The following is a 12147-nucleotide window of genomic DNA, read 5'->3' as shown; positions in this document are numbered from 1 at the left end:
GTATTAAATTGTTGTTTTCATAATTGTCTGCAACAGCAGTGGGTTGCTCCTGGTTTGGATCGGTTCTTAGAACCAATAGTACCATTGGCAGGAGGCTCCACCCACCCACCCAGGATGCTCCTGTGCATATGCAGAAGTGTCGCGCATGCACAGAGGCATTGAGCATGTGCACGAACCGGTAGCAAAATCATTTACAGACCACCACTGGTTTGCAACTTTTAAAATATTGAAGTTTGGAATGACTGCTATAATTTCCCGGTTGATTTGTATACAGTGTGCTTCAGATCTTGACTCTAAATTGTAGTTCAAAAGGTTTGCTGACCTGTATTAATTAACCTAGCAGCCCAAAATACTTTGACAGCCTGTAGTCAATTTTACAATATAGCCATAATTTGTATCCACAAGAAGCTTCAGGTGCACATAATTATAGCAGCTTCCTTGTTCACAATATGACTAAAATATACTCTGTAATTACCCAAATGGCATATTCAGAAGCCATTATAAAAAATCTTCAAATTATTGAAGAAAAAGTGGAACTTTTTTCACAATATATTAATACAGTATAGAACAAAGTGGCCAATGGGTAACTGTACAGTTTCAGTTGCAACATTTAACCAGAATGCTTATGGTTGAGTGTCAGTTCAGACAAGAACTGCAATTGACCTACCAAGATTCATCAGGGTCTTTAGTTAGCTTCTTAGCAATTGAATTTAATATTCAGTATATTTCTTTAATGCTTAAAGTAGACCTAGAACTTATATTATTTGCTTCCTGAGATATCCACCTGGGGCTATCTTAACATTTTGACATATATATTTCTGAAGACCCATGTGCTCATTCCCCATTTATTTCTGATATTTTTTCCTCTTACTTTCTGATGTTTCTTTCCTCAAATATAATATTATCATGGTGGATTATTTCCTCTATAATATTTCTTTCTCATTCTCTAATCATTTTTTCATATTTCAGTTCCCTTAATTGAGGAGGAGGAATCCCAATTCTTCATCTCCTTTTGTTGTCTTCATCTTATGAAAAATGAAAATGTGTGTAGCTTTTTCATATACCAGTATATATTTCAGATATTCATTTTATTTGATCTATATTTATAAATTCAAAATTACCCAATGTCCAGACTTTCTTCATAAAAAAGACAAGAATATAGATGGCAAAGTCTGGTCCATTGAAACAAAGGGCTTTCAGTGATTGTCTCACAAAAGTCAGAGTTTTAATTCTTTTTTGTTCAAATGAGTGGCCTTGAATTACCAATACAGCTTTCATACACAAACAGATACAATTCAGAATGGCCCCTTCAAACATGGCCAAACTGAATTAATTCAATCAATCTGGCAGGTACGGATAGGTGAGAAAGCCAAATGGTTCTGTTTTGATAAGACATCAATATTCTCTGCATTATTTAGAGGAACACAGAAATATAGAATATTGACAGCAGAAAAAGACCTCATGGTCCATCTAGTCTGCCTTTATTTCCTGTATTTTATCTTAGGATAGATATAGGTTTATCCCAGGCATGTTTAAATTCAGTTACTGTGGATTTACCAACCACGTCTGCTGAAAATTTGTTCCAAGCATCTACTACTCTTTCAGTAAAATAATATTTTCTCATGTAGCTTCTGATATTTCTCCCAACTAATCTCAGATTGTGCCCTCTTGTTCTTGTGTCCACATTCCTAGTTAAAAACACTTTCCTCCTGAAACTTATTTAACCCTTTAACATATTTAAATGTTTTGATCATGTCCCCCCTTTCCCTTCTCTCCTCCAGACTATACAGATTGAGTTCATTAAATCTTTTCTGATAGGTTTTATGCTTAAGACCTTCCACCACTTTTGTAGCCCATCTTTGGACCCATTCAATTGTATCAATATCTTTTTATAGGTGAGATCTCCACAATATTCCAAATGTGGTCTCACCAGCTCTCTATACAGCAGGATCACAATCTCCCTCTTCCTGCTTGTTATACCACTAGCTATGCAGCCAAGCATTCTGCTTGCTTTCCCTAACACCTGACCACGTTGTTCACCCATTTTGAGAAAAGCTATGGGAAGTACCATGTTTCCCCGAAAAGAAGAGCCTGTCTTGGTTTATTTTATTTTTGAACACTGAAATAAGGGTTTGGCCTTATTACCATGCACTCAAAAGCTTGATTGGGCTTATTATCAGGGGATGTCTTATTTTGGGGAAAACAGGGTATCTCAGATTCAAAATCTGCAAGGAGAAGGGCGGTCTATAAATCTAATTTTATGCCCAGGTCTCGCTGTGTTCGCTCTAGAACAAGGACAGAAGCACCAGCCTGAAGATGACGAGTGGGACCTCGTCAAAACGTCACCAGAAATTTCTGAATCCTACACGGGAAGAACCCCGAATATGCCAAGACCGTCATACCTGTACCCGTGAAAATCTACGAAAACAAATATGTGTGTCTGTGTCTGTGTCTGTGTGTGTATAAATCGTTGGATGTGGGAGCAATCAAATTTGATAAATGTATGTGTCAGAACCACTTCCATCCTGTTGCAAAGAAAACTGTATAAATATATCCAGAAGATGAGTTTGACTCAGATATTTTGACTTCTGGTATTGTAATGTATTGACGTACGTAGTAAATTTACATAGCCACCATGATTGTCCAATATAGAGGTAGTAGAAATAAACTGCTGTCGTGACCAGCCAGTTTCAGGAAGCCCTTAAAAGTGGCTTCCCTGCAGCTTGCCACCAATTTGTTTCAAGTAGGAGCTGATTCTCAATAAAGGTGCTGAACTGTTCTACATCTTGACTCTTCATTCCTGTGCAAATCTAACACTGGTGACGAGGATAGTGGAAGAAGACAACAGGACAAAGGCACCTGGTGTCATCCACGGCCATCTTTAGAAGCACGAGCCAATCTGCTCCAGCCAAACCATAAGATGCCACACCAACAGACTCCAGATCCAGACTTCTTCAATCCGAAGACAGAAGAGTGGCAAACCTACATGTCTTTGTTCCGAATATTCCTGGAGGCAAACAATTTCCAGGATCTGTCAGATAATAGGAAGAGGGCTCTCTTCCTGATCTATTGCAGCCTGCAGACATACAACATACTAATTTTCAAGTAAACATTCAAGTATTCACTTTTGTAAGCCATCCTGAGTCTGCGGAGAAGGGCAGCATAGAAATCCAACCAACCAACCAACCAGACAGACAGATAGACAGACAGACAGACAGACAACATCATTCTCTATTATCCTGCTAGTTTGAATTTTGGTTAGCTGGTTTATTTCAGAATTCGTAGCACTTTTTTGTACTCTGGAGTTTGATTATTTCTTCCTATTTTATTGCCTTTCTGTTTTACTTTCTGCATTTTGCTATTCTGTTCTTTGAACTTCTCTAGAGGAACTGAATACTTAGGGAAACAGAATGAGGCAGTCAGAATGATAAGCTATGAATGAATCCATTTTTAATGTTGAAAGCAAGAAACCCAATACCAACAACTTCAGCAAATTCTTTTTAAAATGTCAGCAAAAATTGTTGATCACATAATTCTAATAGGCACACAAAACCTCTAAAAATAATCTAGTGGCCCCAAAGAAAATGGTACACAAGGTGAAAACCCATTGAATATATTTTTTTAAAAAAATACAGTGTTAGCAGGGGTGGGCTGCTGCCCGGATGGGGGAACGCAGTGGTGTAGCAAAAATGGAGCTCCACCCCAGAGCACCCAAATTGCACTGAAATATGTTGACAGAAAACGCATAAGCCATGGCCACAGTGGGGTAGTAAAAATTTTGGTAGCCCTTCACTGAGTCTTAGAATGGGAGTACAAAGATCTGTAGTCATCCAAGTTGAAGGATGACTTTTAGGAGAAAAATTTCAACCAGAGGATCATGAGAATGTAAGCTCAGCACAGCCCCATTTGTTTGCAGCTCCAATTTGCATGCCAAGGATTGGCTACACTAAAATGGTGATTTTAATTTATAACCAACCAGCCAATCTGCGGAGCCGCAATTAAGGGGAAGAGTCAGGTCCATGCCAAGCTGAGGGTGGCACTTTACCCACATTGCTGATCCCATTACATCAAGTTTCACCACATCCCCCTCTTAAGCACAGACCTGCCCAGTCATGTTGATGGAGCAGGAAGGGACCGAACCTCCATGAGGTTACTGGGGAAGGGGAACAATCGCCATGTTAAGCACTGACTTAGGGAATTCTTCCTGTGTTTGTGATGGGGGACACGATTGAGTGGTTGGTTGTTGATTGTTCCTGGCCCAGAGAATGGGTGGCAATAAGTTTTCTCCTCTATCTTCATTGCCCCTTCCTCAGCTGGGGGGGTTCACAGGTTTGACCCAGGCCTTCAATTTATGTGGGCTTCTGAATTGGTTTACCCAGAAGCCAGATAGAATACTCTCCCTTTACTTTTCTTTACTTTTTTTCAGTGATTTATTTTCTTCCTTTGGGTCTAACTGGTTTGGGAAATTTACATATCAATCATGCCCCCCCCCAACCTGTCCCACTCTTTGCCTGCAGCTACTGCCAGAAACTTGCCACCTTCTGTGTTGGCCACATCCATCCCTCTCCAAAAGGGCTTATTTTGGTGGTAGGGCTTATATTAAGTGCACTTCTAAAAATAAGACGGGGGTTATTGTTGGGATAGGAATTATTTTCAGGAAAACATAGTACTATGGAAATTCCCTTCTCTCCTATACATAATAGGTATAGGATAGGTAGATGGCATAATAATTAGGTTATAATTAGGTTATAATTCACTCCTTAAGTAAAATTTTGTTCAGCCAAATCTATAAAACAATTTATATTGGCTACCCAGTCAAAATATGTGAGAAATTATTTTCTAACATTCTAACATTGAAACAATTCTCAAGAGTTAATGGAATGAGGAAGTTCTTGGCAACTTTCAAAGCTGCCCCATGTGAAGTCTTCAGCAAATCTGATGTTTATGTCAGAAGTTGCTCACTGACATATTTCTTGCTCATGCTGAATTATAATTATGTCTTCATAATTTGTGTTTCAAGCACAATCACATTAGATACTCTAATGCAATTGCCCTTTTGCATTTTGTATTTTTCTGTAGACATTTACAACAATGCCAGGATATTTTAATGCCTTTTAGTCCTTCAATGGATGAAGTAATGGAGTATAAGAAGGGAGAATACACATGATTTTCTCTCCCTTCAGGTTTTACATGTTCATTAGAAAGTCTCATACAGGTTTTTATCTGCGATTCCATGCAATTGAGCCAGTGATTTTCAACCTTCAGTTATTAAACTAAACATTAGCAGAGGTAAGATGGAGTGGAATGTCCCCCAAATTGTAGGTATTTAGAAAGTTAGTCATAATGTTTATGACTCTTTCAATTGAATAGTGTCACTAAGGACTGTACTTCTCTCAATGTATCTGCAATACAATTCTATAAAAAGATTTCTTGACTATCTTATGCAGAAATTTATGTATTTAAGTATAATTGTGCATAGATTCCATGTTTTACCTGGATATCAGTTTAATGGAAGAGCAGTCATAATTCTATATCTTCATCTTCATACACTCAGCAAAAAGAACTTTTGTATAAGTTGATTCTGCCTTTATAGAAGAGAATATGGGTATTTTTTCACTGAGATTCTTTGGTAAGTAGACTGACATTGTAATCACAATAAACAATTTATATATAGGATGCAAAATGAGTAATAATGAAATATTTATCACTACTCTTCCATAAGTGGAAAAATGAAGTTCAGATTTCTCCAGTAGAATCCGAAAAATGACAATTTGATTGTTTCAGCTCTTTGTCTTCCATTTATCTTTATTACACATTATAATTCTGCATACAGCTAAGGTTATTAGGAACACAGCATGAAGGAAAGTGTAGCAATGAATGACAAAGTAGAGAAAGCAATTTTAAACAATTCATGATGTTTGTTTCATTGGGGTAACAGCAGTGGTGAAATTCAATTTTTTTTACTACCGGTTCTGTGGGTTTGGCTTGCTGGGTGTGGTGTGACTTGGTGGGCATGGCTTGGTGAGCATGGCAGGGGAAAGATACTACAAAATCTCCATTTCCATCCCACTCTAGAGCCAGCCAGACGTGGTATTTGTTGGTTCTCCAAATTACTCAAAGCTTGAATTACTCAAAGCATTCCTGCTGTTGGAGGCACCCAGTGTTTTCATGATCTCCATGGTTTTTCCAGCGCAACACAAAAATGGAATTGTTCCAAGTTACACTAGGAACTGTCCAACTCCTTAGATATAGACATCTGAAAATTCTTTACAAATAATATGTCTAACAAAATATTCTGGTCTAGAACAAAAGACTGACTGGACAAATACTTTCCATTGTCAAGCTTTTGATCTTTTAAGTCAATAAATCACCAAGGAAAAGGAACAGTAACTTTACTGTTTGGGAATGTTACACTAAAGCTATTTAATTTTAATCTTTGCCAGTGTGAGCAAACACATCAATTAAGTTTAAGGCAAATCTTAACAGACATGAAAACTTCTCATTAGTTACAGCATGTTGAAGGGGATTGATGATATTAGGAAGGGTATAACTTTTCTGGTTTAATATCTAACAATAATGGACAATCCATTTTAGCAGCACACCAACTGTGCCTTAAAGAAATAGCCAAGCAAGGTAGAACAATCAAGTGTAAAGCAGAAGAGGAAACAAGATCATTTGAAGCTGTCAGATTCATCACTCTTCAAATACAATATTTTATCATCTTCTTCCAGTATTAGGGAACGGAAGGGAAAAGGAGGAGAGGAGTGGAGAGGAGTGCAGCAAATATTGATCAGGAAGATCTCTGAGATAATCTTCACATGTAGTTCATGCACAACATTTACACTCTCCGCTTTTCTTGATTTTCCCAGCCAACCATCAAAAGCCAAAGAAAATAAACTCATTAGTTCTTCTAATATGTGCATACAGTATGGGTGGTGTGGGTGGATGTTTAACACAGAAATTTTGTCTTAGAAAAAGAGTGAACATCCTTGAGGTTTGGGGAGGCTCATTGGATTAGGGAAAGATGCCAGACTAACAGTCAATTTTTAGCAGGAGGAAAACCATTTTATTACAAATGAGGATCTTTAAAATGATCAGATTCTTGCTCTGTTAGAAGCACAGTAGGCCTTTATCAATTGCATCCCACAGCAGGCTACCATTACCAAACAGTGAGGAAAAACAAGATGAAAGAGAGACAACTTATGTAAAGTATCCTGTGAAACATCTTATGTCAACCCAAACCCAAAATAAAGATATGCAATGCAGTATCATTGATACGAGTTCATTGCAGAGATGCAGAACATGTTATCTCATGTATTGCCAATTCTAATCCATGTACTCACCCAGTGTTCATGATACGTATCAATTCACTCTACATAACATCTATCACTGTTTTGTAATGGCAGTTCTGTTCTATGCACTCCACCCAAGTGTTGCTCTTATTGCTGTGCTGAACGTTTTTTCTGAAATTCACAACCCAGGCTACAAAGCCAAGTCAATAAAAATGAAAAGCATCCATCACAGGTCAACAGAATGCTATGCCAAGAATGTTCTGTATAGCATCTGACCCTATGTTGCTTAACATGGATCACTAGTTATTGTATTTCTCTGAAAGCCTTTCTCAATCTGTTGCCTCCCATATATAGTCTTCGAGTCTTCAGAGAAGGGCAGCATACAAATCTAATAAATAAATAAATAAAATAAATAGTACCCAAAGCCAATGTTCTGATAGAAATAATGGGACTTCAAATCCCAAAATGCATTTGGAAGAGAACAGGTTGGAAATGCCATAGAGTAGTCCACAATGCTGCTTTGTATGATTTGTATGCCGCTCCAAGTCTTTGGAGAGGGGCGGCATACAAATTTAAATAATAATAATAATAATAATAATAATAATAATAATAATAATAATAAACAGCCTTCATTCCATGCATCATTGCTGGGTGACAGTTATGGCTGTATATAAAGCAAAAGGTACATTTTAATTTAAAACTCAACATTTGTTTTTATCCAAAGGTATTGTGCACCCTATAATGGTTATATTTCTGAAAGAAACATTTCAGGGAGAAGCTAAAGGAGATACAAGAATGACGGGCTACAAGAATGGTGGAAGGTCTTAAGAATAAAACGTATCAGGAAAGACTTAATGAACTCAATCTGTATAGTCTGGAGGACAGAAGGAAAAGGGGGGACATGATCGAAACATTTAAATATATTAAAGGGTTAAATAAGGTCCAGGAGGAAAGTGTTTTTAATCGGAAAGTGAACACAAGAACAAGGGGACACAATCTGAAGTTAGTTGGGGGAAAGATCAAAAGCAACATGAGAAAATATTATTTCACTGAAAGAGTAGTAGATCCTTGGTACAAACTTCCAGCAGACGTGGTAGATAAATCCACAGTAACTGAATTTAAATATGCCTGAGATAAACATATATCCATCCTAAGATAAAATACAGAAAATAGTATAAGGGCAGACTAGATGGACCATGAGGTCTTTTTCTGCCGTCAGACTTCTATGTTTCTATATGAAATCAGATCTTCAATACCACTTGGATTGTGATCTTAGAAAACAGTTTTGCCACTATATTAATTATTGGTTTTAAAATCAGTGAAGTACTCACTATCAGGATCTCTAAAGAAAAAAATCATTGTCAATATTTAATTGGGCGAACAAAATAAAAGCCATTAAATATCAAACATGTTTTTGAATTGGCCTATCGTTAGCAACCTGGGTCTTCACCAAGTTGCCGAAAGAGCATGTGCACCTGCTATCGCACATGCACGAGTGGCCACACCCATAATTCAATGCCTGGGGAGGGTGAAACAGCTTTCTCCACCACCACCCCCAGAGGCCCTCTGGAGGCAGGAAACAGCCCATTTCCCAACTTCTGGTGAGCCCAGTAGGCTTGTGTTTCACCCTCCCCTGGCTCCAAAGACTTCCCTCCCCCATCCCCCCGGAGGCTCTCTGGAAGCCAAAAATGCCCTCCCAGAGCCTCTGTGCAAGCAAAAAATCAGCTGGCTGGCACACACATGCACGTTGAAGCTGAGCTAGGGCAACGGCTCGCATGCAAGCAGATATGGCTCCACATGCCACCTGTGGCACCCTGCCATAGGTTTGCCATCACTGGTCTACATTATTTTACTGTTGTGTTTCCAAAAAAGATAACAGGTAAAGGATACTATAAATGTCCACAGGTGAAACAGCCAGCATCTGCCAAGATGTTCTGTTTTCAGGATGAATGCTGAACAAAATCTGGGGATACATCCAATAATTGTATTTCAGTTATTAAGTTATTAAATAAAGTCTCCCTAAAGTTGTTTCCATTGGTGAAATAACTACAAAGAACAAAGGGTTTCTAATCACGATTCCCTAAAATGCCCCTTACCTCTGTGTCCCAGTTCTGAATGGGCAAACTGGAACTGGGCCACAGACCAGAGGTTGGAGGGGGGTCCCTGCTCTAATTCATTGCTGCCCAGCCACTGCTACCTTTCCTATCCTTTCCATGAAAAGTGCACAGGCAGTGCCTTAGAAATATACTATTTGCTGTATTCTGAGTACTAGAGAATGGTATGGGGAGAATACAGAGTTTACAATAGAGCAAGCACATTGTTTTCTTCTCTGTTATGCTTTTTAATCTTTTATTTTTAAATTATATTTCAATAGAATGTTCAGGGGAATACTACCGGTATTAAAGAAAAAACAAATAAGCAAATAAGATTATTACCAATATTTCTCCTTTATTGCTATTTGTGTTCAGTAACATTTCTTTCATTATTCCATATTGAAATAGGAAGAGACAAAATCTGAAAAGCACCTTACCAATGATCCCCTCAAAATTGGAGCCAGGCAGAGGAATTATTAATAAAACATCTCACAATGCTATTTTGTGGGTCTTGCTTATACTATCAGTTTTAGCTTTTGGGTAGGTATCACTCTCAAAGTTGAATACTCACAGAGCATATAACTACAAAGATAAAAAGGCACGAAACCTTTAGGAGTTTTAAGCAGCATCTGTAAAATAAGAGGAAAGATTCTCAAAGAACATCACGAAATAACATAAGTCATTAAGTCATCAAGGACTGTGTTTGAGAACCTGAGAAAATGTGAGTGATTAGACAAACACTACAGAATTTCTGCTATAAATGTATAAGAAAATTCTATGCACTGATTCAGTCAATTAAACGCAGAGCTATCTGACATAATTGGTTTCAACTCTTTAAACTTCCAAAAACAATCCTTTCACATTTCTAACTTCCTGAAGACAAAATTGAGTTACCATGCAAAACACATGTATGTCAATAAACATCCTGTTTTCATTCTGCAATTATCTTTCATGGAGTTCCCAAGGAGATAGGTACCAATGAATGTGCTTCTCACCTCAGACATTTCTCTGATTCCTGTGATACCTCAAAATCATTTCTCTTTCCAAAACCCAAATTCATTAAAGTTTACAAAATGAAAATGACAAGTTGGTCCAGCAGTTAAAGCACCAAGTTAGAAACCAGGTGACTATGAGTTCTAATCCCGCTTCAGGCATGAAAGCCAGCTAGGTGACTTTGGACCAGCCACTCTTTCTCAATTCATAACATCAGGCTCTGATAGCAAGCCTGCGGGCTAATTTCTATTGAAATCAATGCATCAATACTTGGTTAATTAGATCGTGTGGGGGGTAGCAGATACTGTATTTTTAAGGAAATACCAGCAGGGGGGGGGGGGAATGTAATTAAATTATCGGGGGGGGGGGATAACCTCAGTTTGTCTGTCTTTTTGCTATATTTTCCCTGAATTTTGGAGAGCTGTGTGATGCAATATACATTTTGCCTGGATTTATGTACGATGTGAATTTTGCTCGAGTTTCTGGTGGGGAAGAGAGAAATGAATGTATGATGTGAATGAGTGTTTTGTCTTTGTGGGTGGGATTGTCTAAATATCAGTTTTATGAGAAACAAGTACTTTGTTTTGCTTTTGTAGTGGCAAACAAGTAACTCATCATTGGAAGCTCAGAACACATTTAATTTATCTTGGCAATATTTTGGGCCAAGTTACTGTGCTCTGAATTTATTGGTTTTCCGTCTATGAAACAGACTCTGGGAGCTGTAAACTGTTAATTCTAAAAGTGTATTTTGTGTTCTTTTAATCTGACTCCACTTCCATCATAGAATTAGTTTTCCTGCGCAAATTACCTTTCTTTCAGCACAACTATTTTCTGTTGCATAATCGGTCATAACACACAGTGATAAGTGTTTACAAATAGGTAAACTCTGTCCATCTCATTATTGAAGAGGCTCTTAAAGCTCCAAGCAAGTCACTTAGAGGCACTTCACCTAACTGCTAATTAGCTAAATAACTCATGTTTACCTGCCCATATCATGGGTATGCATGTATAACAACAGTAGACTATATAATGCAGTCTATATTTTGTCCTTTTTACTAGTTAGGAGAAAGATTGAAACAAAATGAAATTTGGCTATTCTACATGCAATACATATATTATATCTGACCTGTCTTGTTTTAGCAGTTGACAATGCCTCTACACAATTTTATCTGCCTCAGAAGCAAGATATTAATAGTTGGATGAGAGACTGCCATGGAATTCAGGGCTATGAACTAGATGAGAGAAGTCAAAAAAACATCCTGGAGGAATAGGAAACCACTAGCATAGTTTTTATGAAAAAAGGTAAGAAGTGAGGACACTTTAATAGGTAAGAAAGTGAGGACAAATAAAGGGAAATATTTCTTCACTCAGAGAGTCATTGATTTATGGAATTCACTTCCAGAAGAGGTTGTGACAGCTGTCAGCCTGAATAGCTTCAAGGCAGGATTAGACAGCTTCATAGATACCAAGTGTATCAGTGGTTATTGAAATGGATGTCCAAATCCCACCTCTATGTTGGTTGAGGCAGGCAGGATTCCCTTGGGTACCATTTGTTGGGAATCAAGGGAAGGGGAAGATTTTGCCTTCTCTTTCTGCTCAAGATCCCCATTGGTGGGCCACTGTGTGACACAGAATGCTGGACTCGATGGGCTTTGGCTCGATTCAGCATGCCTCTTCTTATGTTCCTATGTTAAGAAATGTGTGACTGTAATTATAATTTACATATTTAAGGCACTCATTTTACAAATGTAATTATGTGTGTCACAAGT

General features: G+C 37.9%; 1 protein-coding gene across 3 annotated transcripts in view; it reads right to left on the bottom strand.

The window, feature by feature from the left end:
• The window catches only part of OCA2 (OCA2 melanosomal transmembrane protein), a 243910-nt gene that overhangs the window by 188832 nt on the left and 42931 nt on the right, over window positions 1-12147 (bottom strand). For all 3 annotated transcript variants that reach the window (XM_070750932.1, XM_070750931.1, XM_070750930.1), the window contains exons 5-6: window positions 9957-10014; window positions 9183-9255 (exon numbers count right to left, since the gene is read on the bottom strand). In XM_070750932.1, coding sequence (XP_070607033.1) covers window positions 9183-9255; window positions 9957-10014 — 131 coding nt within the window. The remainder of the gene's footprint in view (window positions 1-9182; window positions 9256-9956; window positions 10015-12147) is intronic.

The sequence above is a fragment of the Erythrolamprus reginae genome, chromosome 4 (genome assembly GCF_031021105.1).
Source record: "Erythrolamprus reginae isolate rEryReg1 chromosome 4, rEryReg1.hap1, whole genome shotgun sequence".
NCBI classification, from domain to species: Eukaryota; Metazoa; Chordata; class Lepidosauria; order Squamata; family Dipsadidae; genus Erythrolamprus; species Erythrolamprus reginae.
The sequence above is the reverse complement of the archived record's forward strand: the minus strand, read 5'-3'. Positions and strand labels throughout refer to the sequence as shown.